Source organism: Puma concolor, chromosome A3 (assembly GCF_028749965.1).
Source record: "Puma concolor isolate L17-30 chromosome A3, mPumCon1.1.hap2, whole genome shotgun sequence".
In the NCBI taxonomy this organism is placed as follows: domain Eukaryota; kingdom Metazoa; phylum Chordata; class Mammalia; order Carnivora; family Felidae; genus Puma; species Puma concolor.
Genome location: NC_141669.1, coordinates 66,758,079 through 66,784,017, shown reverse-complemented (window position 1 = coordinate 66,784,017; position 25,939 = coordinate 66,758,079). Strand labels below are relative to the sequence as shown.

The window sequence follows — 25,939 nt, the reverse complement described above, 5'->3', positions numbered from 1 at the left end:
TATGATTATTTTAAGGCAGTTTTATATTTTTTTTTAATTTTTTTTAACGTTTATTTATTTTTGAGACAGAGAGAGACAGAGCATGAATGGGGGAAGGTCAGAGAGAGAGAGGGAGACACAGATTCTGAAACAGGCTCCAGGCTCTGAGCTGTCAGCACAGAGCCCGATGCGGGGCTTGAACTCATGAACTGTGAGATCATGACCTGAGCCGAAGTCGGACGCTTAACCAACTGAGCCACCCAGGCGCCCCTTTAAGGCAGTTTTAAAAATAATTAAGTTATTTATTTTTTTTTACCTTTCGTTGATCAAGTTGTGTGTTATGAAGCAGTACTGCAGTCATATTTGGATATAGTTTAACCATTACTCCAGTGTCTCTGAAAAGGAAATAAGGCTAGTTAAAATAGTAATATCTGTGTATGTACTGATAATCAAACTGATTATGTATTCATATGGGAACAAAGTAAACACACACACACAATAAAAAGTAGGATTCTCTAACTTATATTTTCAATTGAACATACAACCCATATTTAAATACTTGTGAATCAAAGTACAGAGAAAAGATAAAAAGGACAAGCTTTTAGACTGTATATTTTTCTGTATTTCTTTTCATAGTATTTCCCAAAACATTTTGAAATGACATTAAATATTTTATTTTACTTTTAAATATTTATTTATTTATTTTGAGAAAGAGAGGGAGAGAGAATCCCAGGCAGGCTCCATGCTGGCAACACAGGGGCTTGAACCTATAACCGTAAGATCATGGCCTGAGTTGAAATCAAGAGACAGACACTTAACTGACTGAGCCACTCAGGTGCCCCTCCTTTGGTTTTTATTCTTTATTATTCATTTCATATCACTTTGAACATTCAGGCTACATCTGATACAGTTTTTTTTTCTTCTTAGATAGTGGATTTTCTCATTCTGAAAATCAATCTTTTCAGCTGATGTTGAAGCTGACATTTTAAAAAATGCACTCCTTAGGCATTAAGTAATACTATCTTTACAACAAACTAACAAGAAACTACCAGAAAAAGAAGAAAGAAAAAGGTCTAGGTCTTTTCTGGGCCTGTTTACTATTAGAAGATTTAAATGGTGGGAAATTTGGTTTAAGAAAACAATTCAGATGTAAGAATCTATTAGTACAATCGCAGAATCATCTTATTGAAAACAAACTAGTATAGAAAATAAAATATACCTTAAAAATAATTAATGATTCTATGGTAATTGACATAAAATCTAAATACCTTATACTTTCAAAGTACATAATGCAAATGTGAAGTTAATGTGCACTTATAAATCTTATAAAAACCAGAAAAGCATTACCTGATTTCAGTTATTGTGGCAGTATACACTGCTCCAAATTCTAGTTGGTGCTCTTGCTGTAAGTGCAAAATTAGTAAAAAAATTAATAAATAGCAAGAGAAAAGAAAAAAGTATTATAAGATCTATACTTACATCATCTCTGCAGATTTCAGTAATGAAGTCTCTTGCTTCATGCATAGCACTGGGTGTTGGTGCAAATACAGAAAATGTTTCTTCATCCACCTGACTAATAGTTACTCCTTTTAAAAAGATAATTTAACATATTAAAGTTAATTTGCTCATGTGAGGGGTGCCTGGGTGGTCAGTCAGTTGAGTGTCTGACTCTTGGTTCTGGCTTAGGTCATGATCTCATGGTTTGTGAGTTGGGGCCCCACACTGGACTTTGTGCTGACATCACAGAACCTGCTTGGGATTCTCTCTCCCTCTTTCTCAAAATAAATAAATAAGCTTAAAAAAAAAAGTAGATGTGACAGCAAGGGATTGACCTGTAAATAGCTGGGCAGGGTTGTGTTATATTTAGTCACTGCTTTAGGAATGATAGGATTCATTCACCAATAAATACATATTGCACACCTGCTATGTATCAGACATTGTGCTAAGCCCTAAGGAAACAACAGTGAGTCAGTGTCCCTGTGCCCTTGGAGCCTACAGTTTGGCAGGAGAAAGCATATATAAGTTCTAATTTTGGAAGGTTTGGCTTTGCTCTCTTAATTATGAGTAGAAACTATACTATAATGTTTTCCTCACTTTTTCTTCTTTCTCTTACCCTTTGGAGTGATGAACAGACGGGTAAGGGATGAAATTATGTCAGTTTATCAACTAAAAAGCTGGTTAAGGCAACTCTGCTTCTCATTTTCCCTCAATAACTTCAAAGCTGGTAAGTACTAGGTAACTTAGATTGTTTCCAGAAAAAACAAAGTATACTATTTCTTTGTATACAAACTCTTTATATACAAACTCTTTGTATACAAACTTTGTATACATACTCTTTAAATAAAATAGCTTAAATAAGACTAAGTGAAAAACAGAATAGAAGATTACAGCAAAATCCTCTAAAGTTGAAAACTAAACATTTTTCTAAATGTTCAATTTTAAAATGTTGCAAAGAAACTGATGAATTCTAGGTGATCCTTCTTGAATACAGTTAAGGATGAATGCTGATTTATTAAGAGGCATACAGAAAACGTAAAGACATGTCAATGTTACATTCTTTTCTCTTGTTCTTTTCTTAAACATATTTTTGGAGCATCACAATAGAGATGAAATGGACCCTTACATGGCCTAGCATTAAAACCCCCAAACTTCATACAACTCTCACCTGTTTCAGCCTGAAGCTTTTTTAAGTGATATCCACCTGGTCCAACAAATTTTGCCCGTTTTGATAATGGAACCTGAATAGTTTCTGAAATGTAGTACAGACAAAATTATAAATAACTCAAATATGTATATGAATATAAAACATATCTTGATCAGTCAAGATTTTTTTTTGACTTAGTCACACGTAAAAATATTTCATGTAAAATAGAAAAATAGTTATTTGACTAAAGTTTTTGAAAGTTCTAATGTCTAAAAATATCTCCCCAAATTTAAAGCATTTTCACTATGGAAGTATTTATAATATTTCTGTTTTATGTATAGAGTTAAAGGAAATTTAAAAGTAATAACATACTTTTATATATTAATGTTTACCTTATCATGGAATAAATAATTTTAATGCGTTACCTACAACAGGTCCATTTTCTTTTCTAGATGCTCGAGGTTTTGAAATAGTTTTGTTCATAATCTGTAAGATCTCCTTCTTTGCCACTACAAGAGATAAAAACATGATAAAAATTGTAACTACAGTTGACCTTGAACAACTAGAGACTAGGGACATCTACCCCTGCTTAGAAAATTCGTGTCTAACTTTTGATTCCCCAAAACTTAACTACTAATAGCCTATGTTGCCTGGAAGCCTTATCCATAACAAAAAAGTTAAGTAATACATTTTGTATGTTATATATATTATACACTGTATTTTTACAAAGAAGTAAGCTAGAGAAAAGGAAATGTCATTAAGAAAACCATAGGATGGATGCCTGGGTGTCAGTTGAGCATCCGACTCTTGATTTTGGCTCAGGTCATGATCTCATCATGGTCCATGAGTTCAAGCCCCAGGTTGGGCTCTATGCTGACAGCATGGAGACTGCTTGGGATTCTCTCTCTTGCTCTCTCTGCCCCCCTCCCTCTAAATAAATAAAAAACATTTAAAAAATTAAAAAAAAAAAGAAAACCATAAGGAACAGAAAATACATTTACAATACTGTATGTTTACTGAAAAATATTTGTACACAGGCATGTCAGGTAGCTTAGCTAGGATGGGGGCTCCCTGTAGAATGGCAGAGCTTCATAGCCTGATTGCCTAGGCTCAGTAGTGGCAACCTCTGGGTGGCCTGCAGGTAGCAACAGTTGTGTGGAGACAAAGTATAGCTGCCTTATTTGCCTGGGCATGTACCACAGTCCCATGGCCATTCACCTGACACCTGTGGCCACTTGTGAGTGCACTGGTCTCCAGGGGTTCCTTGAGGCCAAGGTGCCATGGTGGGGAGTGGGTCCCTCCCCAACCCCACAAGCACTGAAGACTTTGTGCAGGGACTCCTATGCAGTGCTGTCCTGCCCTCTGGGCATGTTCCTCCTTCAGCTGAGGCTTCTGCCAGCCAGCCCTGGGTGCTTGACAGGACCACCCTCTCAGCACATTGGGTGATCTTTAGCCCAGCACAATTATGGGCCCCCTGGGGGGCTGCTGATAAGGCCTCTCAGGATAGTCAAGAGTATAGCAGGCATGACCTTTGTGTGAGATGCCTTTAGTTGGTTGGATGGAGACTGGGATGGGCAGTAGAAAATAAATGCCTTTGCTGTAAACTTAAAAAAAAAAAAAAATCCACATTTAAGTGGACCCATGCAGTTTGAGCACATTGTTCAAAGGTCAACTGTATATAAAATAAATGAGATCAGATATAGCAGCATTCTTAGTTTTTCCAGAGTAAAACCCAAATTCTTTAACTTAATAAACAAAGCTCTTCATATCCTAATTACCTTTACAAGTCTACTTATAATCCCCCTTCTCCATAAATCCTATAAAAATTGAATTTTCTCTGGTCTCTCATAAAGGTTGTTACGTGAAATTTCATTTTCTAAAGTGGTATTTTATAAACAAGCCCATTTTTAATAATAAGTTTAATGGGAATTATAGTTGCCATGAACAAATGAACAATGATGGAAAGAGAATCAGGCACACTGGGTTAGCTTACCTGAGGCTTGTTGAATGGCCTCCATTACAATTTTTATTGGTATTCCGGGTAATTTAATATCAGCCTAAGATGGAAAAGCCAAAAAATGATACAAATATTACTTCATGACATTATTTAAGTATTATACACGTGAAACAAAATAGGTTTTAAAATACCTGTAATGCAGTTATTCCCTTATTAGTGCCAGCTATTTTGAAATCCATGTCACCATTGTAATCTTCGATTCCCTGAAAGAATTTAAGAAAGTATGATATGGTTTTAAACAAAAATAAAATTCACCCAGTTACTGTAGAAGAATTAAAAAAAATAGCTTTAGAAGTAAACCATATCTTCTGAGACTAAAAACAAAGAAGTGTCTTCTACATTAACTACTGCTTCTCATTTGTGACTTTAAGTTGTAACTATTTCATCACAAAATCACTTTCAAATCATGTTCCTCACATAAATGCATAAGGATTCATTTACAACCACCCTAAAGTGAGCCATTATGAATATTTATAGTGTAATATATGTATGTGTATATATATATATATATATATATATATATATATATATATATATATAAGCTCACATCCTATAAAATTCAAGGCTAGTATTCAGAAGAAGAAAGTAAGCACAAGGACCTTTATTTCTCAAGTAATATTATTCTTCTAAACATACAATGTTTATAAAAATGCACAATCTTCACTCTTAAATATTTGAAAATGTGGATATACTTGCCAGAATATCTGTCAGCAATCGATAATCTTCTATTTCATCCTTGTCAGGATTGTTTTTAGTGACCAATCCTATTGCTACACCTGCGACAGCAGATGAAATTGGAACTCCTATAGTTGAGAAAAAGAGCTTGTGTGTAATGTGTATATCAGCCTAACACACATATGTATCATACCCTTGACATTTATTTTAATGTAGGTGAATAGTGTTTTAAATTGACAATCACCAGAAGTTGGAGAGGTCATCTGACTACCTCATTTCTTTTTAAGCATACGATAAAAGCCCCTTAAGACAATTCTAACAGGTAATTACTGTTCTTCAGCAAAAACCTCTATAAACATAGCAACCTTAACTCCTAACAGAATCCATCCATCTTTTTGCTTTTGGTGTGTTTATCTGTTTTTTTTTTTTTTTTGAAAAGTAACCATGTATTTGGTAAATTCTTCTAGCTTGAACCCCTCAGTTTACCTTTCCATGAAAGCCATCATTAGGTTTTGTGTATCCTCCCAGAAAATTTCTGTGCCCAAATATGAATTGTAGTATAATCTTCTTTACTTATGGAAGCATACTGAATGCTCTCACTATCCTGCACCTTGTTTTTTTCACTTAATAACATACCTTGGATATTGACACATAATGCCACACAAAGCTCCACCTTCTTCTTTTGAATGGCTGCAGAGTACTCCCCCCATAGGTTTATAGGCCACATAACAGAAGTGGGATTACTGAGTCAAAGGGTGTGTGGGTTTATATTTATTATAATTCTGTCAAACTGCCTTCCAAAGAGTGTAGCATTTTATATTTTTACTGGCAGTATTTGAGGTTCTACATTCTTAATTCCCATCCAATCTCGACCTTTGTTCAGATAAAGGGTAAAAATGTAGCTTATTGTTTTTAATTTGACTTGTTTTTATGAGAAGGGTTAAACTTCTTTTGAATGTTTATAGGAAATATAAAAATAGATTATTTCCTAGTCAGTTGACTTTGTTTATTGTGATTTATTTTCCTGTACAGAATTTTAAATTTATATGCAATGATGGTTCCTGGATTCTGCCTAAAATGGTTTTTCCTAAGATTTTGATAAAATCTTCAATGTTTCATTTTTATATAAGCATTAAAAAAAAATTTTTTTTTTAATGTTTGTTTATTTTTGAGACAGAGACAGAGCGCGAGTGGGGGAGGGGCAGAGAGAGAGGGAGACAACAGAATCTGAAACAGGCTCCAGGCTCTGAGCTGTCAGCACAGAGTCCGATGCGGGGCACGAACCCACGAACCGTGAGATCATGACCTAAGCCGAAGTTGGATGCTTAACCGACTGAGCCACCCAGGCACCCCAAGCATTTTTTTTTTTTTTTAATCACTTGGAATTTATTATAAAGGAGTGTGGCAGGGGAATCTCATTTCATATTCTCTAAGTAATGTCACTTATGCCCATGGTTTTTAACCATCACCTATAATGCTGATGACCTAAAAAATCCCTCTCACCTGCCTACTTCTCTTTGCTAAAGCCTTACATCTGTATACCCAATAATCTGCCTTGGACATCTCTTGCTAAATGTCCCAAAAGCACCTTAAATATATATATGTATATTCAAAATGTAATTACCCCCAATAAATCCTTTTTGTCTTGCCTTTCTTATCTTGGTTGAATGCAACTAAGACACTTATGCCAGAATCAACACTTCTTTCCTCATGTCCTATATCCCATGAAGTCACAAAGATCTGATAGTTTATCCTTTAAATATTTTTTTTTTAGAAAGTTGTCCTTTCCCCTAAATACTGAAACATCCATTGCTACTCCTTTAGTCCAAGTTCACATTATTTCTTGCTCTGACAGCATTCTCCCTGTCTGGTTTCCCAAATTTTAGTGTCTCCCCCCAGCTCTCATTCTCTCCCACTTCATCCTCCAGGGCTAACATCTAAGCTGGGAAAAACTACCAAAAAGAAAAAAAAAAATCAGATTAAAAAAAATCAAATTCAAATCAAATCTACATAAAATTCTCTGAGTTCCCCATTATCTCCTTTCAAGAAATTTTTATACATTTCTATGGTCAAAAAAGTTGGGGAAATAGTATATATCCTATTTCTAGAGATTCAGAATTCATACTAGCATATTAAAGTTTCTTTAATTCATATTAAATAAACCTGCTTAACCCTGCTCAAATGTACTTTAGAACAGAAAAATTTTCAATAATCAATATCCAGCAGGAACACTAGTTCATAGAACACAATACGGAGTTGTTAAATACTAGCTTTAATTTCAAAATCCTTAGCATAACAATAACCTTTAAAATCTGGTCCCAATTTAATATTTTTTTCAAATACATTTCAGAAACACGCTATACTGCTTTCTAACTTTATACATGTTGTTCCCTTCGAATGAAATATGGTCCCTGCTCCTAATGACAGATCAAAAACTACTCAACCTTTGGAACAAGATGAAATGTAGCTGTCTCTATGAAGCAAATTTTCTTCAATCTAATTCTTCATCCATATTGTGCATATTTATGCCTTTTACCTATTTGTATTATCTTTCTGATTTGTTAGTGTCTTTGGGTTTTTCACACCAGTAAGATTTAAAAAAAATAGGTACCATTTGTATCTCTGGAGCACAGGACAGTGCCTGATATAGGGCGTGGCAAGCACTCAGGTTTTGAGTTGAATTGTATACACTTTGTTGGCTTTTCCCACAGGACTTGACATTCCTTCTTGTCAAATTAAATTTTTTTCTATTTGGCTTTTTTTTTTAATCCTGTTTTTTACATTTTTTAGAGATCAAAATTGTCATTTAACATATCGGTTACCTACTCTTTTTTAGCAATATCCTTTTTATCAGCAGGCCAGTTTTCTCAGTTCAGTAACAAAAACATTGAAAGGGACAGGGTTTAGAATGAAGTATCCTCAAGCATTCCACTTGAGGTCTCACTCCAACATACTGATCTGATTCTCTTATCTCCTCTGCTCATCCTTCCACCAGTTATGAAGGTGCACCTATCATCCACCTCAATTTCTGCATCATTTACAGAAAGATCATAAACTGTGTATCTCTAGATACACAGCATAAGCAACATTCCCCACACCCCCCTGCTCCAAATCTAGTACTATTTTCCAAAAATGGAACATTAGTTTACTATGACATGTTTTAAGTCAGTCCCTTCTGGTCCCTTCTCTTCAGTCCCCTTCCTTCCTAAAAACACTTATACACCTTTCTTTTCATAATCTATTTAAGAGTCTTCCACAGTCAAGTTCGCTGAGTTATGCTTTACAGAAAATACTTTCCTTTCTTTCAAAATTAAAAACTTTTTGTGTCCTTGGTATACCACGTTCTGATTTTTCAAATACTGCCAACATAGGTCAGTTTTCTCATCCTGAAGATTGTCTTTTTAGGTTGGGTTTTTGTCTAGACCAAAAGATCTGAATTCATTTAATGCAGTTAAAGGCTCTCTCTTTTTACTTTATCTTTCAGTTCACCTTTTTGAGAATATGTTGTGTTTTGCAATATGAAATTGGAAGACTGATGAATTCAGGACCCACAAGGACAAGGACTTCATTTTGTTCATCTGTGTCCCAAGGGCTTAGATTAGTACTTGGCACAGGAGTGACATACAGTAAAGATTGTTGAATGAATGCATGACGGTGAAAACAGCAACCTTAAATATCAGATTCTGTTTTCCTTCCACTAAACACAACTGAAAATTGCCTTTAGCTTTTTTTTTTTTTTTTTTTGCTTTGGCTTAAGTTTTCATCTTTCTAGATAATGTTATTACATATTCACACCATTCTTTCATCTCATTCTTGGTTATGGTATCCTTTCTATCCATTTCTCTGTACTATAAATGTGTGAACTTAGAGGGAACTCCTTGTATGGCCTCTTGAGTATCTTTAGGTTCCTTTTTCTTCTGAATGGCATCATTGGTGGGATGCAGGAATTGTTTTCAGAGCCTCTTAACATGTTGACTCTTTCCCTTTTGGTGTTTTAGACCCAGAGATTATACTGAACCACCTGCACTCTTCCTTCCTAAAATTCTGTGTACCCTTCTATGGGTGGTATTGTTCTTCTTTTATCTTGCATAAATTGACTAGAAGATTACATGGTTACTTTCTTTTATGGGTCCTAAATACTTCTGCTTGGTGATCCAAACTTCCTTAGTGAATGGAATCAACTGCAGAGCTCTTTACCTTTTGGAAGGTGAGAAAGCTCACTGCATCCCCTAGGCAAGTAAATAATTTCAGTGTTCTGCTTTTTGCCAAAGATAAGAATTCTAGTAGATATCTGTATAGTTGAAGGTGTACTTTGATCTTGCTCTAGTTTAGTTTGGTAATCTGACTTCTCCAAGTCTTAGTAAAACCCAATTTTTTTTTTTAATTTTTTTAACGTTTATTTATTTTTGAGACAGAGAGAGACAGAGCATGAATGGGGGAGGGTCAGAGAGAGAGGGAGACACAGAATCTGAAACAGGGTCCAGGCTCTGAGCTGTCAGCACAGAGCCCAACATGGGGCTCGAACTCACGGACTGCGAGATCATGACCTGAGCTGAAGTTGGATGCTCAACCAACTAAGCCACCCAGGCGCCCCAGTAAAACCGAATTTTATTTATTTATTTTTATTTATTTATTTATTAAAAAAAAATTTTTTTTTTCAACATTTATTTTTGGGACAGAGAGAGACAGAGCATGAATGGGGGAGGGGCAGAGAGAGAGGGAGACACAGAATCAGAAACAGGCTCCAGGCTCTGAGCCATCAGCCCAGAGCCTGACGCGGGGCTCGAACTCACGGACCGCGAGATCGTGACCTGGCTGAAGTCGGACGCTTAACCGACTGCGCCACCCAGGCGCCCCTAAAACCGAATTTTAAAGAGATCTATATTTAATACTAATCAAATCCATATAAAGCGTTAGTAGTTTTGAGACATAATCCTTTTACCTGCATCCATTAATGCTAAGCTTCCACCACATGCAGATGCCATTGAAGATGATCCTATGGAAAGAAAAATACTTGCTTTATAATATACTGATTTTTTTAAGTGTTGAAAATTGTTATATTGGTTATTTCCTTGTACATATTCAGTTATCTTTCCTTCTTTTTATTTATTTTTTATTTTTTAAAATTTACATCCAAATTGGTTAGCATATAGTGCAACAATGATTTCAGGAATAGATTCCTTAGTGCCCCTTACCCATTTAGCCCATCCCCCCTCCCACAACCCCTCCAGTAACCCTCTTCTCCATATTTATGAATCTCTTCTGTTTTGTCCCCCTCCCTGTTTTTTATATTATTTTTGTTTCCCTTCCCTTACGTTCATCTATTTTGTCTCTTAAAGTCCTCATATCAGTGAAGTCATATGATTTTTGTCTTTCTCTGACTAATTTCACTTAGCATAATACCCTCCAGCTCCATCCATGTAGTTGCAAATGGCAAGATTTCATTCTTTTTGATTGCTGAGTAATACTTCATTGTATATATATATACCACATCTTTATCCATTCATCCATCGATGGACATTTGGGCTCTTTCCATACTTTGGCTATTGTTAACAGTGCTGCTATACACATGGGGGTGCATATGTCCCTTTGAAACAGCACTCCTGTATCCCTTGGATAAATGCCTAATAGTGCAATTGCTGGGTCACAGGGTAGTTCTATTTTTAGTTTTTTTCAACGTTTTTTTTTGTTTTGTTTTGTTTTTTTATTTTTTTTTTTTTATTTATTTTTGGGACAGAGAGAGACAGAGCATGAACTGGGGAGGGGCAGAGAGAGAGGGAGACACAGAATCGGAAACAGGCTCCAGGCTCTGAGCCATCAGCCCAGAGCCCGACGCGGGGCTCGAACTCACGGACCGCGAGATCGTGACCTGGCTGAAGTCGGACGCTTAACCGACTGCGCCACCCAGGCGCCCCTATTTTTAGTTTTTTAAGGAACCTCCATACTCCTTTCTTTTTAAAAGCAATTAACACAAGCTCTGCTAAACCACAAACTACAGGACTACACAAATCAGTATGATAGGTACATGTAGCTACATGTAGCTACTAAATTTAAGTTAACTGAAATAAATTCAGTCCCTAAACTGCATAGCAGAGATAACTTTCATCATCACATAAAGTTATATTGGGTAGCAATGCTATAGGAGATTCTAAGAAACCTCCCACAAAAACCAGCACACCTCTTTTGTTGCTTAATCAGATGTCAGTTAAAGATACAGGCTCTGGCTCTCTCACTGGACCCTAAGTCACAACCAGTAGAGAACAGAAAGTCTCTAATTTAAATTCAGAGGGTGTTTTTGTTTTTTAAAAATATTATCTGATCTATGTCTGATATATCTTTGAGATCTCTGTGATCTTTCTATCTCTAATGACCATACCTTGCCTTGACCTGGGGACTTAATTTTAATTTATTTTTTTTTTCAACGTTTTTTCTTTTAATTTATTTTTGGGACAGAGAGAGACAGAGCATGAACAGGGGAGGGGCAGAGAGAGAGGGAGACACAGAATCGGAAACAGGCTCCAGGCTCTGAGCCATCAGCCCAGAGCCTGACGAGGGTCTCGAACTCACGGACCGCGAGATCGTGACCTGGCTGAAGTCGGACGCTTAACCGACTGCGCCACCCAGGCGCCCCATAATTTAAATTTGATCTTATAATTCAGACTCTCTCTGTTTGCTATTTACTTGTATCTGTGATATATGATAGTTGTCCCCTACCAAATGGATCGCTCTCTTCTGGTGCTTTCTTGCTGTAAGCTGGCCTTGTTTATTCTAAAAATAAACATCCCCATCTGGATAAGTTATAAAAGATCAAGAGAAATATTCACTTTATATTGCTTTAGAAACATCTCATTGGCTAAGAACAGAGATTTAGACAGTATATGATTAAACACATTTTTCTTTTGTAATGGACTTGGGCACTGTAGTTATAAGCATAATGTAACATTAATTATGAAAAGAATATATATAGAGAGTTCTGGTCTTTTTGACTAGAAAAAATTTATATTAATACTCTACCATTTGACTCTAGGACTTCGGATGTGACTCTTATGGTGAAAGGAAAATCCTTGGGGATAACAGGATACAAAGCTTTCTCAGCAAGAGCACCTAAATTAGAATAGAAAATAATAAGGATAAATGTATTAAGTCTCTGTAAGAATACCATTTGAGTTTACAGATTTGTACTCACCGTGCCCAAGTTCTCTTCTGTTCACACCAGTGACTTTGCCAATTTCGTTAGTTGCATAAGGAGGAAACTTAAAAAAATAAACACATATACATAAACAACCAACATGGAAAGATATCTAACCTATATTACCAAAATAATAACGAAAGTTACAAAACAGTAGAATCCCATTTTTTTTTAAAGTACATTTATATATGTAGAAAACGTCTGAATATCTGAAATATACAACAAACTGCTAAAGGTATCTATTTCTAGTGTGTATATGAGCCAGAGGGGAACATGGATGGTTATGGGGACTTAATAACAATGACAAAGTATTACATTTTTATAATAAGAAAAATATATACAAATTAAAACAAATGCACACTGAAGAAATAGAAATCTTTTTCAGTAAGGGTTTTCTTTTAGTCAGAGGTGGCAAACTATTTTATTTGACCAATACAGTATCTCAAAAGAATATGAATTAGTTGCAGTCATCTAAAATATTGGGAAATTTCCCATAAAAATTTGGAATTCCAGTTTCTTAAACAAAATATTTTTATTTAAGGGGTGTCTGGGTGGCTCAGTCCGTTAAGCATCCAACTTTGGCTCAGGTCATGATCTCACGTTTCGTGAGTTCGAGTCACACATTAGGCTCCCTGCTGTCAGTTTGGAGCCTGGAGCCTGTTTCAGATTCTGTCTCTTCCTCTCTCTCTTCCCCTCCACCACTCAGTTCTGTCTCTCTCAATAAATAAACATTGAAATTAAAAAAAAATTTTTTTAATAAAATGGATTTTGAGAAAGAGAGAGAGAGTGCAAGCGGGGTAGGGGCAGAGAGAGAAGGGACAGAGAGAATCCCAAGCAGGCTCCACACTGTTAGCACAGAGCCCCATGTGGGGCTCAAACTCGTGTGTGCAAGATCATGACCTGGGCTGAAATCTAGAGTCAGATGCTTAACTGACTGAGCCACCCGGGCACCCCAACAAAGTATTTTTAAAAAGGAGTGATGATGGTACATGAATCTGATCAAGCCTCTGGATCTAGCCATCAATCTTCAGGAATGCAGTCAATTTTCAGGAGATAGAAGGACAGAGAAACTTGCTGGATTGCACCAGGAGTGTGTAATCAGCAACATGCAGACTGTGGGGAACTCTACAGGTCAGATGGCTCTGGGACTTCAACAGACAGACTGAAAAGAAAAGAATGTACTGGAGGAGAAACCTATAGATTAAAAGAGAAATCCCAAATTAAAAAAAAAAAATGGACAAGACTATAGTGTCTAGGGATGTACACTAAAAATGCAAGGAAGTAATTACAATAAAACTTAGGAGAGTAGTTATTTTTAGGGAAAGAATGATATTGAGACTAGGATGAAAAGCATGGAGAGGTTTCTGGGGTGACTGGAAACATTCTACTCTCTACCTTGGGTGGTAGTTTGTAAGGGTCTCTGCCTTATAAAAACTCATTATGCCATCCTTTTATAGGTTTTTCAGTATCTGTGTTTCATTTTACAATAAAAAGTTTTTAAAAAATGAAATGATATAGCAGGGGCACCTGGGTGGCTCAGTTGGTTAAGTGTCTGACTCCTGATTTCAGCTTAGGTCATGATCTCACAGTTTGTGGGTTTGAGCCCCACATTGGGCTCTGCATTGACAGGGTGGAGCCTACTTGGGATTCTCTCCCTCTCTCTCTTCTCTGCCTCTACCCTGTTTGCTTTCTCTCTCAAAATAAATAAGTACACTTAAAAAATTTTTTTTAAAAATCAAATGATACAGCAATAACAGCCTATATCCTTTTCATGCCCCCTCCCTCACTTCTTTTCCCAGTAATCAGCTGGAGCTGCATTTTTCAGAACTGCCCTTTTAAAAAGACTGTCATGTGCTGTGTAGCTCACAATGAAGGATATGCTTCACTCAGTTATAATTCCTCTCTGGCTTCTATAACATCTGGGTATATCCAGAACAGGGTATTTATAAGGGACTGAAAACCTGTGAAAATCTCCAGGTTTCTGGATATTCTCTAGCAATTACTGTCTACGTGAAGTGTTCTCTATTAATTCTAGCAGACTCAACAAAATTGACATGTTGGGATTCTGGGCAGCCAATAATGGTCACTCAAAAGTGAAGAGACTTGCTACTTTTATACCAGCCTCCCTGCATATATGCTTCAAATACTAAAATTAAAATGCTATATATAGTGTCTGGTTCCTTAGGATTAGTTGTAAATAAAGTCAATCACAAACTCATAATAATTTCACATAAAGTAATTTACTATCAAATACCTTAGAGTTCTTTTACTATTTATCAACTGAGTAAAAATATGAACATTTAAATGAACTAAAGGGAGAAGGTGATTTGTCGTTTGAGGTATTTGAGAAGTCCCAGTTTTGCTTGACATATGTGAATGGGCATGACTTTTTCTTGACTAAAACAAAGCTGTCTACTATACTTTAACTTTTATGTATGATTCAGAACATGAAGTTGTTGACTGAAGACTATGGCTTAGCTCTTTAAATTCCTTTCTGCATGTAAGAAACAATAGTGCCCAAATCCACCTTTTTTTATTCTATTAAAAAAAAATTTTTTTTTTAAATTTTATTTATTTTTGATAGAGACAGACAGAGCACAAGTGGGGGAGGGGCAGAGAGAGATGGAGACACAGAATGTGAAGCAGGCTCCAGGCCCTGAGCTGTCAGCACAGAGCCCGACACGGGCCTCAAACTCACAAACTGCGAGATCATGACCTGAGCCGAAGTTGGACGCTTAACTGACTGAGCCACCCAGGCGCCCCCAAATCCACCTTAACAGATATATAAAACGAGCACCGTAAAATATTAATAGAACCGAGGTAGTGGGCATATAAGTATTCACTATAAAGTTCTTTCAACTTTGCTATATCCCAGAAATTTTTCATAGTAAAATACTGGGGAAAAAATTTATCTTACCTCATAGTGCAGCATGAAATTTTTATCTTTTATCCCACTACAAACAAAAAGCATAATATTAAAAACATCACATAGATACAAAAACATAATTTCAAAGAACTTAAAAAGATTTAAGGGTATCTAAAAAATAACTAGGTATTAAAGAGTTGGTCTGAAATTGAAAACCAGAAGAACTAGAAGGATGAATGTCAGAGACAGTATTTTTTTCTGGGACTTATAAATGAATTTTACACAGATTTAGAAAATAATTTTGCTTTATAAGCACTTTAATATTCAATTTGAATACTAAAGACAGTAGACATTTATTTTTAAGCATTTGTAACTACTGAGAGAATCTCAAACGTTTAAACACATTAGTTAAATCTCAGAATTATGATCTTTCTCCCAGTCAACATGTGAAATGAAGATCAATAACTGAAATGATATATGGGAGAGCAATCAGGAGATTAGAGAGGCAAAGATTTTTTTCAGGGTTTGAAATGAGAACTGTTATGACTCTGTCTAGAACAATGGGGGGAAATAAGGATGAGAAGAAACACAATTCCTGAAGTAGGAAACCAGATTTATCTTTAACTGAAGAAAAGACTAGCATATATAGGGTCTTAGCTCAAATAGTGTCCCCTTTGGGTGGATGTTTAATTACAAAAAATACCTCTCTCCGCTGAGTATTTAAAAAGTCCTGGATTAGGGCTAAATCTGCATAATCATAAGCCACAGTCTTGGGAAAAGAAATATAAAAACCTGACTCTAGAAGACTAAAGGAATAATAGATTTGGGGGGCTAGAGAGAAGGATATGGATCATTAGCACAGCACCCGCATTTTACAAGTATGAAGAAACCAAAAACCAGCATGGCTGACTGATGTGTGCCCTCTCACTAACATAGGTTACAGACCTAAGACTAGAACATAAAGAAGTGCCCTGGCCAAACACAGTGCTCTTTCTTATGAAGCTGTGTTGCCTCCTAGAATGGAAAGGAGTCAAAGTGAAAAAGGGCAGGGCAACCAAATTGGGGCTCAGATGGGAATTTAAAATACAAAGTATAAAAGCTCCCCCCCCCCCAAAGGATTATGATTACAATGAACAATCTCACCTTATACACACAGCTGCATTGTCAATTTTATCAGAAAACTGAAAAACAATTAGCAATGCTATCCTGAAAATACTGGGGATTATCCTCATAGGAAGAGTGAGACAGAGTCTTGTGGTCTTCTGAGACCCTTACCAAGGGAAAGGGAAGCAATGCTGTTAGGCACTGAGGAAAGAAAAGAACTGTGGCTATGAGTCCCAGGACTGATGCAGTAACGCTGGTGAGGACTGTAACACAGATTCTCATCATCTAAAATTGATCAGTAAGATATTATTGCTGACTTTTTAGGAAAAGAGGAGGAGAACCAAGTATTTCTGAACACAAATTCCAACATGGCTTGGGATTAGATAAAGCTTTTTTTACTTATTAACAGCCTCCAGATTCTTTTTAGCAACTGGGACTCTTGCTTATTTATTTGCTCTCTGGTTTGTAATAGAAAAACCTACCTATATCTCTCCTGAGAAATGGTTCTAGAGACAGAGAATAAATGTACCCATGTTAAAAATACCTTAAAATCACTATTAAGTAAACAGAAACATAAAGTATAGATATATAGGTTTAAAAAAGTAATAATGAGGGGAGCCTGGGTGGCTCAGTCAGTTAAGCATCCAACTCTTGATTCTGGCTCAGGTCATGATCTCACTGCTGTGAGATGGAGCCCCATGTTGCGCTCTGCACTGGGCGTGGAGCCTGCTTAAGATTCTCCCTCTCCCTCTCCCTCTCTCTCTCTCTTTCTGCCCCTCCCCTGTTTGCGCTCTCTCTCTCAAAAAAAAAAAACATAAAAATAGTAATGAATAATATACTATGAGCTTCAATTATATGCTGTAAGACCACAACTTCGAGACATATCAAACGTATGTTTTAGAACATACCAAATTTATGTTTTAGAACATACCAACATACTTATAACTTACCAAAAAACTTAACTTACTTTATGGCTGTTATAATTCGGTCTGACTTAATACTGGATTCTAATGAATCAAACGTAACAGTACAAAGTACCTAAAATAATAAGAAAAAAAATTGTCAGGCTTTAATTTACTAACAATGAGAAGAAAATAAAGTATTTGAAGAACCCAATTAGTTATTAAAGAAATGGGAAATTCTATACAAAGCTTGTCATGCTACTTAACGCAGTAAACATTTATTCATTTTATAAATATTAGAGTTATGTGTAAATCTCAATAATGCAAAGGTGTAACATCACAGACTACTATGTAAAGCATTGTACTAAAAGTGCTGGGGGAGGACAGGAAGAGGAAGGTATATTTGACCATATAGGAAGCCTCAATAAAGGTCTAGCCAATAAAACTGCCTACTTAAAAAAAATCCAGTCTCATTTAGAGGGACACAATGTAGTCCAAACTCTACAGCACATCATTCACAACATCCGAGATACAACGTACAAAAAAATAAGAAATGGGAATCATTCTTCAGAGAAAAGACAATGAATAGAGATTGCCCCAAGCTAACTGAGATCCTGGATTAACAAACAAGGATCTTTAATAGCTCTTATAATTATACTTAAGGACATAAAAAAGAACCAATAGAAATTCTAAAACTGAAAGACACATTATCTTATAATGCAAACGAGATGACAAGAGTCAATAAACATGTAGATGGATTAATAGAAATTGCCAAATCTAAACAACAAAGAAGGGGTGTGGGACTATTTCAAAAGGACTAACATATATACTTAAAATCCCATAAGGAGAGATAAGAGAGTATAAGGTAGAAGAGTATTTGAAGTTTCATTAACAATACAAATTTACAGGTTCAAGCTCAGGAAACCCTTAGTATATAAATACAAAGAAAACTACACTTTTTATAGTTATATTGTTGAAAACCAAGACAAAAAGAAAATCTGGAAAGCACCAAGACGAAGACAATTGGAACAATGATTTGAATGCATCTTGACTTTTTATTAGGAGAAAAAATAAACAGTGGAACATTTTTTAAGTGCTAAAAGAAAAAAGCATCAACTTAGAATCTATACCTTGCAAAAACATTCTTTGTATGTGAAGGCAAAATAAAGATATCTTCAGATAAATGAAATATAAGAATTTGTTGTCAGAAGACCCATAGGACAATAGCAAAGGAAGTCTTGTCAGATTGAAGGTAAACAATACTAGATGGAAACTTGGATCTTCAGGAAGAAATATGAAGCACCAGAAATTATATATGTAGGTCAATATAAAAGACTATCTTTGCCACTTACCTTCTTAAAATACATGATTGTTTAAAATTCAAGTTATAATATTGCCTTGTGGACTTTATAACATGTAGATGTTACTCATGAGACAACTACAGCATAATGTGTGAAATAGTACAAAATTAACTCTAAAATGAAAAGTTAATGATATATACCATATTCTCAATAGTCACCATTAATAATGTAAAGATATAGCTAAAAAGCAAGGAGACATATTAAAATGGAATTCTAAAAAAATATGCAGTTAATCCAAAAAGAAGGAAGAACAGAAAAAAAGAGGGGGCAATCAGAAACAAATAATAAAATGACAGGCTAAATTCAATCAAATCAGTAATTAAAACCAAACATCAATGGACTAAACACTCCAGTTAAAAGGCTGAGACTGTCAAAATTGCTAACAAAAGTATGCAGGATATCTTAATTGAGTTATTTTTAAAATTTTATTAAAAGGCATAAAAGAAAACCTGAATCAAGAGTGAGGCCATTTATTGTAAAGACTGTGATTTAAATTGTAAAAATATCATTTCTCTGTCAAGTTAATTTATAAATTTAGCACAATACCAATTCAAATCTAAGGACCTTCCCCCCCCCCCCCCCCCCCCCCCCCGAGAATGTAATTTAACACTGAAATTCAAATGAACGAACAAATGCACTAGAATAGCTAAAACAATTTTGAAGGGCAGAGGAAAATAAAAAGGGAGGATTTGCTGGGTGCCTGGGTGGCTCAGTAGGCTAAGCATCTGACCTCAGGTCAGGTCATGATCTCATGGTTCATGGGTTCGAGCCCTGTTTTGGGCTCTATGCCGACAGCTGAGAGCCTGGAGTCTGCTTCTGATTCTGTGTCTCCCTCTCTCTCTGCCCCCCCCCCCCCCCCCCCCGTTCTCTCTCTCAAAAATAAACATTAAAAAAAAAAAAAAACAATTAAAAAAAGGAGCATTTGCTCCTCATATATTAAGACAAACTTTAAACCATAATAACTAAAACAGTTTGACACTGGCCAAGGAAATTCACAGAACAGAATATAGTTCAAAAATATATTTATAAGCTCAGAATATATTAACATTATAAGTCAACAGGAAAAATGAATTATTAGTAAATAAGTTGTAAAACTGGTTCACTCTGGAGGTTTCCACCTCACAGCGTATGTAAGAGTAAACTCCAAGATAGATTAATGGTCTAAATTTGATAGCTACAACCAGAAAGTTAACAGAAAAATTAGGTGCACAATTTTGTGACTAGGAGGGTAAGGAAAGATTTCTTAAATAAGACTTTAAAAACACAAATCACAAAATAAAAAAGGGGAAGGATTATCTACATCAAAACTAAAGATTTCAGGTTCACTCTTCACAAAGCTAAAAGGCTTATGACAAAGAGGGAGAGGATATATACAAATTCTGGTTACTAAAAAGGATTAATATAAGAAATCATTAGAAAATAGGAAGAAAAAAATAAACCACAGTAAAAAAAAGAAAAAAGAAAAAAAACTGGCCAAAGGATATGACCAGATAATTCACAAAAGAGCAAACCTGAACCAGGATGAGCACGTTGCTTAAGTTCAGGGACCACTATCTAAGTGAAAAGAATGAATGTCCTGGAGGGTGTGCAGCCCTCCAGGGTATGATTTATGCAGTGACCACACTGATAGGCTATTTATATAAAGAGATGCTTAGACTCATAGGGAAATACAAATGAAAGCAAGGACATACCACAGTTTGTAGCAATTAAACTGGCAAAATTAAAGTAGTGATTAATATAAGAAGAGGGAGGGAGTATAAAGCAAATACCATACACAAAACAATGGATACACCTATATGTTAAATATAAGACAATGGGTACCTAAGTAAAGGAAAAGAATAGGACTAAGGTATAAGCTAAATAGAGAAAACAAATGAGGGCCTTGAATAGACCAAAAATGACAATATGCCATAACTGAAGAGCATGGGTGATTCAATTCTGTGCATGAAAATTAAAAGAAAAATATGATAGAGATACCAGGTAATTCTAGAAAATGCAAACCAATTTACAGAGACAAAAGCACATCAACAGTTGCCTGAGGAAAGGGAGGGGAGCAGGAAGAAGGGATTATAGAGAGGCAGGAGGAAACTTTGCAGGGGTGATATGTTCATTATCTTAACTTTGGGGACAGTTTCTCAGTTGTATACACCTGAAAACCTATTAAACATACACTTTAAATATGTGTAGTTTTGTAGATGGCAATTATGCCTCAAAAGCCATTAAAAATATTAAAAAAAAATCAGGTATTAACACATTCCATAAGATAAAAATCTATAGTGTCTACATAATGTACTTCTATTAGATCTAATTAAGCAATCCTGAGTTAGCAAATAATTACAGCTTTTCACATATATTACCTGTGTTTGTCCCCTCTGAAATAATGCTGATCCATGAAGAATTTTAAACATATCTACCTCACAATTTATATTCCTAAGTGAAGTCAAATCTCGACCATCACACCTACAGTAATAAAGGAATAAGTATGTAAAGCAGTGTTCAAAATCATAAATATCACCTATTATCTCTTTATTCCTACCAGAAAGTTCTCAATCCCAATTGTGTCATATCACCTATGGAACTTTAAGAACTTTAAAAAAAAGAAAAAAAAAAAAAAAGAACAGTTCCTTGAACAAGTTGTCACTTTCAAAGCACCTTATAGAGACAGCACATATTTCATTCAGTTCCATCAAAAAAAATATATTGGGGCACCTGGGTGGCTCAGTCAGTTAAGCATCCTATTGAGCTTGGCTTAGGTCATGATCTCATGGTTGACGGAGTTCGAGCCCTGTGTCGGGCTCTGTGCTGATAGTGTGGAACCTGCTTGGGATTTTCTCTCTCCCTCTCTCTCTGCCCCCTTCCCCGCTCATGTTCTCTGTCTCTCTCAAAAAAAAAAAAAAAAAAAAAAAAGATATATTTACCTTTTGTATTCATTCAAGATAATACTTCTAAAAACCTCCTTTGCAACAACATTGAAGGATTCTATTATTTCATATGTATCAGCCTCTGGAAACTTTTCTGTAGAAGAAATACAAATCAAAACAGAGGTTTTTCTCCTTTTGGAAGATAAGATTTCTCTTCAATTCATAGTATCAAATCAGTTAACTGTGGGAGTAAACCACGGGGGAGGTGAAGCTGAACATTTTGTCCCCAGGCAAACAAAGTAGATGAATCAAATATTCTGAAGTAGGAGAGACACAAGTATTATACCTCAAATGTATTGTTATTGAGAACTCAGTCTGCTTTCTACAAGAAAAACAGTGCTTTGTAATTAGCTCTCTATTGTATTACATTAATAACAAATCCGGCCATATTATGAAAAGGTCTGAATGACACTCTTTAAGACTAATCACCTTCACTGTTTTACCTTAGGAACTGCAAAGAGAAATAATTTTCTTTATGTTACAAATCTATAGTTACAAATCTTTTTAGTTAACATTTATCAAATTCTTTCATGATCCATGTACTCTCTCTCTCTCTATATATATATATTTTAAAGTCTTTAGTCTTTGAAACAACTTATGAGGTATATTCTATTATCACCATTCTAAAGAAGAGAAATCAGCTTAAAGAAGTAAATTGCCTGAGATCACATAGTGACTGACACAGCTGTGACACTGTTCTTTAAGGCATTTGGTTTCTTAATTATAACTTTAACCAGAACTAAGAAATGGACACAGAGAGATATATTAAAAACTGTACCTTCATCAGGCAAGAATAATTTTATACACTTTAGTATGAACTTTTATGCTCTGACTTGCACTTGGAAAAGAAAATAATTAGTAATTAAATATTTAAAATATTATCCTATGAACTCAAAATGTCCTCAAGATATTCTACTACATATAATATTAACACAAAATCACTTTTCTGTTTAAATAAGGCAATAGGTGTTATACAGCTCATTTTTAACAAATAGGATGAAACGTAATGAGAAAAGACTATACATTTTCAATGGCAATTATAGGCAATGGCCTTAGTATCAATACTAACAGCAGAGTTATAATCTTAAAAATAAGATAGGAGGGAGGACATTTATCTCTTAACCGAAAAATTCATAAGTATATGTCATTCTTGGTATACATTCAGTTTGTGATTGATATTAATATAATAAGATCCTTTGCTTAATAATTTCTGGAGAGCTAAATTCTCTAAAATCTAAGTTTTACAATCCTACATATTAATAACAGAGTCAGTTAACATTTTTTGGACAGTTGGTATGTGGCAGGCACAAATGCAAATGATTTACCTATTTAATCCCTATAAACCAGATATTATCAGTATTATAATTTCACAGACTAAAAAGTCAAGAATTTTAAAGAATATTTTTCAGATGTTCAAATGACAGGATACAAAATTTCCTATCATAGAGGTTAAGAACCTGATCCAGAAGAGATTGGGAGTATTTCACATTCAACATTTACTGGTGATCACTCTGTATCAGGTACAGTGCTGACCACATTCACAGAAGTTAGTTTAACAGTACCCTTGGGATGCAGCATTATCCTAAGTTTAAGTTTAAGGTAAGTTTAGGTATCCTGAACATAAAAAAAACTAAGGAACAATGAGAATAACTGATTCTTTGAAGTCTTAGAGTAAATTGAAATTTTTAAAAAACCTATTTCCTTTAAATATTTTCTTAAATTAAAAAAACCAAAATTTACCTTTTAGTTGTTCCTCTGTATCTAATCTTATCTTGTTAATAGCTTCATCTCTGGAAATCTGAAAGAAAGATGAAATTCAGTATACATGGCAATATTTACCATTTCTATTTTTACATTATTATACAATTAACACAATGCAATAGTACTCACATTTTTCTACTGATATTCTTCAAAAGATTAGAGCTGGTTATTGATTTACAAGAGCTATTAGCTGTTTAATTCAAATATATTTGCACACTTCCCTAAAATTTGCATTAATCAACAAAAGGAGAATGGAGAAGCAAATTGCTATGCTTCTATTTACTTAGCTGTTTAGAGATTTTTAATAAAAATAGGACTAACATTCATAAATAAGATTATGTGAATTATGACAAAAAAGAATTCCCAGAACAGTAAGAAAAATTTCGGGTACACCTACTTTATCATGTTCATAATCAGTAAAAACTGCGTAGAGTCTTTCCATGGCGAGTCTATTTGAAGCACAAAATAAATGTCAGAATAAAAATACTTAGAAACATGAGGTAGTGTCTATTATAAACAAAACAAATATTTAATAGTAAGTGAAAATACTTAATAAGCATTTCATAGAGAATTTAAAAATATATATTTATTATTCTTTAACACAGCTCATCTGTTTACTGTTTATGATACACAAATTTCTTTCTCCCCACCTGTCAGGGAAATCACTCACACATGGTGCTACGCCCTCCCTTTTTCTTAATTGTTCAATTTATTTCAACTTAGATTTTTTCTTACACACAAAGTCTCTCTCCCGAAACACTCTCTTTTAACTTCTTGCTTTTTTTCTATTCTGTCTACGTTGGCTGTTATTGCAGGCAACTGTTTTGTTGGGGACAGTTTACATCTCTTTACTCTCTCACTGATGACTATGAGATTGATACTAATGGAAATATTAACTTTTTCAATTTATTTGAAGTAAAATGAAATACTTTTTCTGGTGATTTCATTTATATTTACTGAGTGCTTGCCTATGTACCGGCACTGCTGTAAGCACTGGGCATAAAGAGGTGGTCATACTTTTTTTTTTTTTTCAAACTTGATTTCTTTTCAAGAACCTCAGCAGTTTCCTTGGATAGATATCCTATACTTTCTTTTTACTTTTTGACACAGAGTTATGTGGATTATATGAATCTTAACCAATAAATTCCCTCCCCCTCGCATTTGGGATTCAAGCTTAGGCCCTTGAAGAGCGAAGTGGGTTTATCCTTTTTAAGGCATTAGTGACTGATACTTATGGCACTCTTAATTTTGGGGGGGGGGGGGGTAAGAGTACACAAGTTAGGGAGAGGGGCAGAGGGAGGGAGAGAGAGAATCTTAAGCAAAGCACGGAGCCTGACGTAGGGTTCAATCCCACAACCCTGAGAATCATGACCTGAGCTGAAATCAAGAGTTAGACACTCAACTGACTAAGGCACTCAGGTGCCCCTGGCACTCACTTTTAAAATAGAAGGGTACCATGTTAGTAATGCATGGACAATGCTTCCATGGGAAGTTTTTTTCTGAGAGGAAATTAAATCTGATAACAATTTCAAATTTTCTTTTGTACAGATATTCTTACTTATGAGTGTGTTCCACAATCTCTGGTGAAGGGGTAAATAACTTCTGAGGTGTCCTCTTGGTAACACCAATTTCTTTTACCAACTGCTGGATGCCCTGAATTATTTGTTGGGTATATTTTACCCCCACTTTAATAGCATGGCAAAAGTCCTGTTGTAAAATGTTCTCTGCAGAGGCTTCCATCATAACTATTTAAAGGGGGAAAAAAAGAAAAAGAATGTCATTGAACCTTTTACCAGGATAGCATTGTCAGTGCTACACATGACATGCATGTATATGACATGTATACATACATGTATACATGACATAAATACTACAGATCAATTTTATTAGTAGTATATCTACTTTTTAAATTTCTTCCCTTAAAATCAACATACTTCCAAAATGTAAACAGCAATGAATAAAGAAAACTTAATATCTGAAATTAGGTTTACATTTTTCTTTAATTTAATAAGGGACTTCTCATAACAAGTGAAACAAATTATGCATACTTATTTTTTAAATAAGTTCTGAGCTATAATTTAAATACCATAAAATTCCACTTTTTAAAGCATACAGCTGCATTTACTTTTAATATATAGTTAAAATGAAATTTAAAAACAGCATAGTAGATATCCAATAAATGTTTCCTGTTTAACAATTATTTGCTGTGACCTCCTACTTAATTTTGTCATTGTCACATTGTCTACTGCTTGCACAGGTGGGGGAAATCTTTTGAAGTGATACTGTTTCAAGTAAGCCAACTAGAGGACAGTAGCTATTACCATAAAAAGGCTGTTTATGGTTTTGTAATAGTAAAACTCCTGTGTAAAGCAGAAGAAACCCAAGCAGTGCTTCTAGCATGGTATCTAGCTAAAATCTGCTCTTCAGGTTTGGCTTTGGTTTCTGCTAGGCTGACAGACTCTGGCCTGCTTGTGTGTCATTCCTGGCACTTCTCCATTTGTACCAAGTCAAAGATCCTGT

General features: G+C 35.1%; 1 protein-coding gene across 2 annotated transcripts in view; it reads right to left on the bottom strand.

The window, feature by feature from the left end:
* Window positions 1–25,939, bottom strand: part of PNPT1 (polyribonucleotide nucleotidyltransferase 1) — a 49,342-nt gene that overhangs the window by 5,579 nt on the left and 17,824 nt on the right. For both annotated transcript variants that reach the window (XM_025932043.2, XM_086701070.1), the window contains exons 9-26: window positions 24,978–25,164; window positions 23,817–23,868; window positions 23,399–23,456; window positions 21,656–21,752; window positions 21,095–21,197; window positions 17,442–17,512; window positions 15,422–15,458; window positions 12,502–12,568; window positions 12,330–12,419; window positions 10,258–10,311; window positions 5,337–5,443; window positions 4,772–4,843; window positions 4,617–4,680; window positions 3,049–3,132; window positions 2,645–2,728; window positions 1,459–1,565; window positions 1,327–1,382; window positions 296–374 (exon numbers count right to left, since the gene is read on the bottom strand). In XM_025932043.2, coding sequence (XP_025787828.1) covers window positions 296–374; window positions 1,327–1,382; window positions 1,459–1,565; window positions 2,645–2,728; window positions 3,049–3,132; window positions 4,617–4,680; window positions 4,772–4,843; window positions 5,337–5,443; window positions 10,258–10,311; window positions 12,330–12,419; window positions 12,502–12,568; window positions 15,422–15,458; window positions 17,442–17,512; window positions 21,095–21,197; window positions 21,656–21,752; window positions 23,399–23,456; window positions 23,817–23,868; window positions 24,978–25,164 — 1,469 coding nt within the window. The remainder of the gene's footprint in view (window positions 1–295; window positions 375–1,326; window positions 1,383–1,458; window positions 1,566–2,644; window positions 2,729–3,048; window positions 3,133–4,616; window positions 4,681–4,771; window positions 4,844–5,336; window positions 5,444–10,257; window positions 10,312–12,329; window positions 12,420–12,501; window positions 12,569–15,421; window positions 15,459–17,441; window positions 17,513–21,094; window positions 21,198–21,655; window positions 21,753–23,398; window positions 23,457–23,816; window positions 23,869–24,977; window positions 25,165–25,939) is intronic.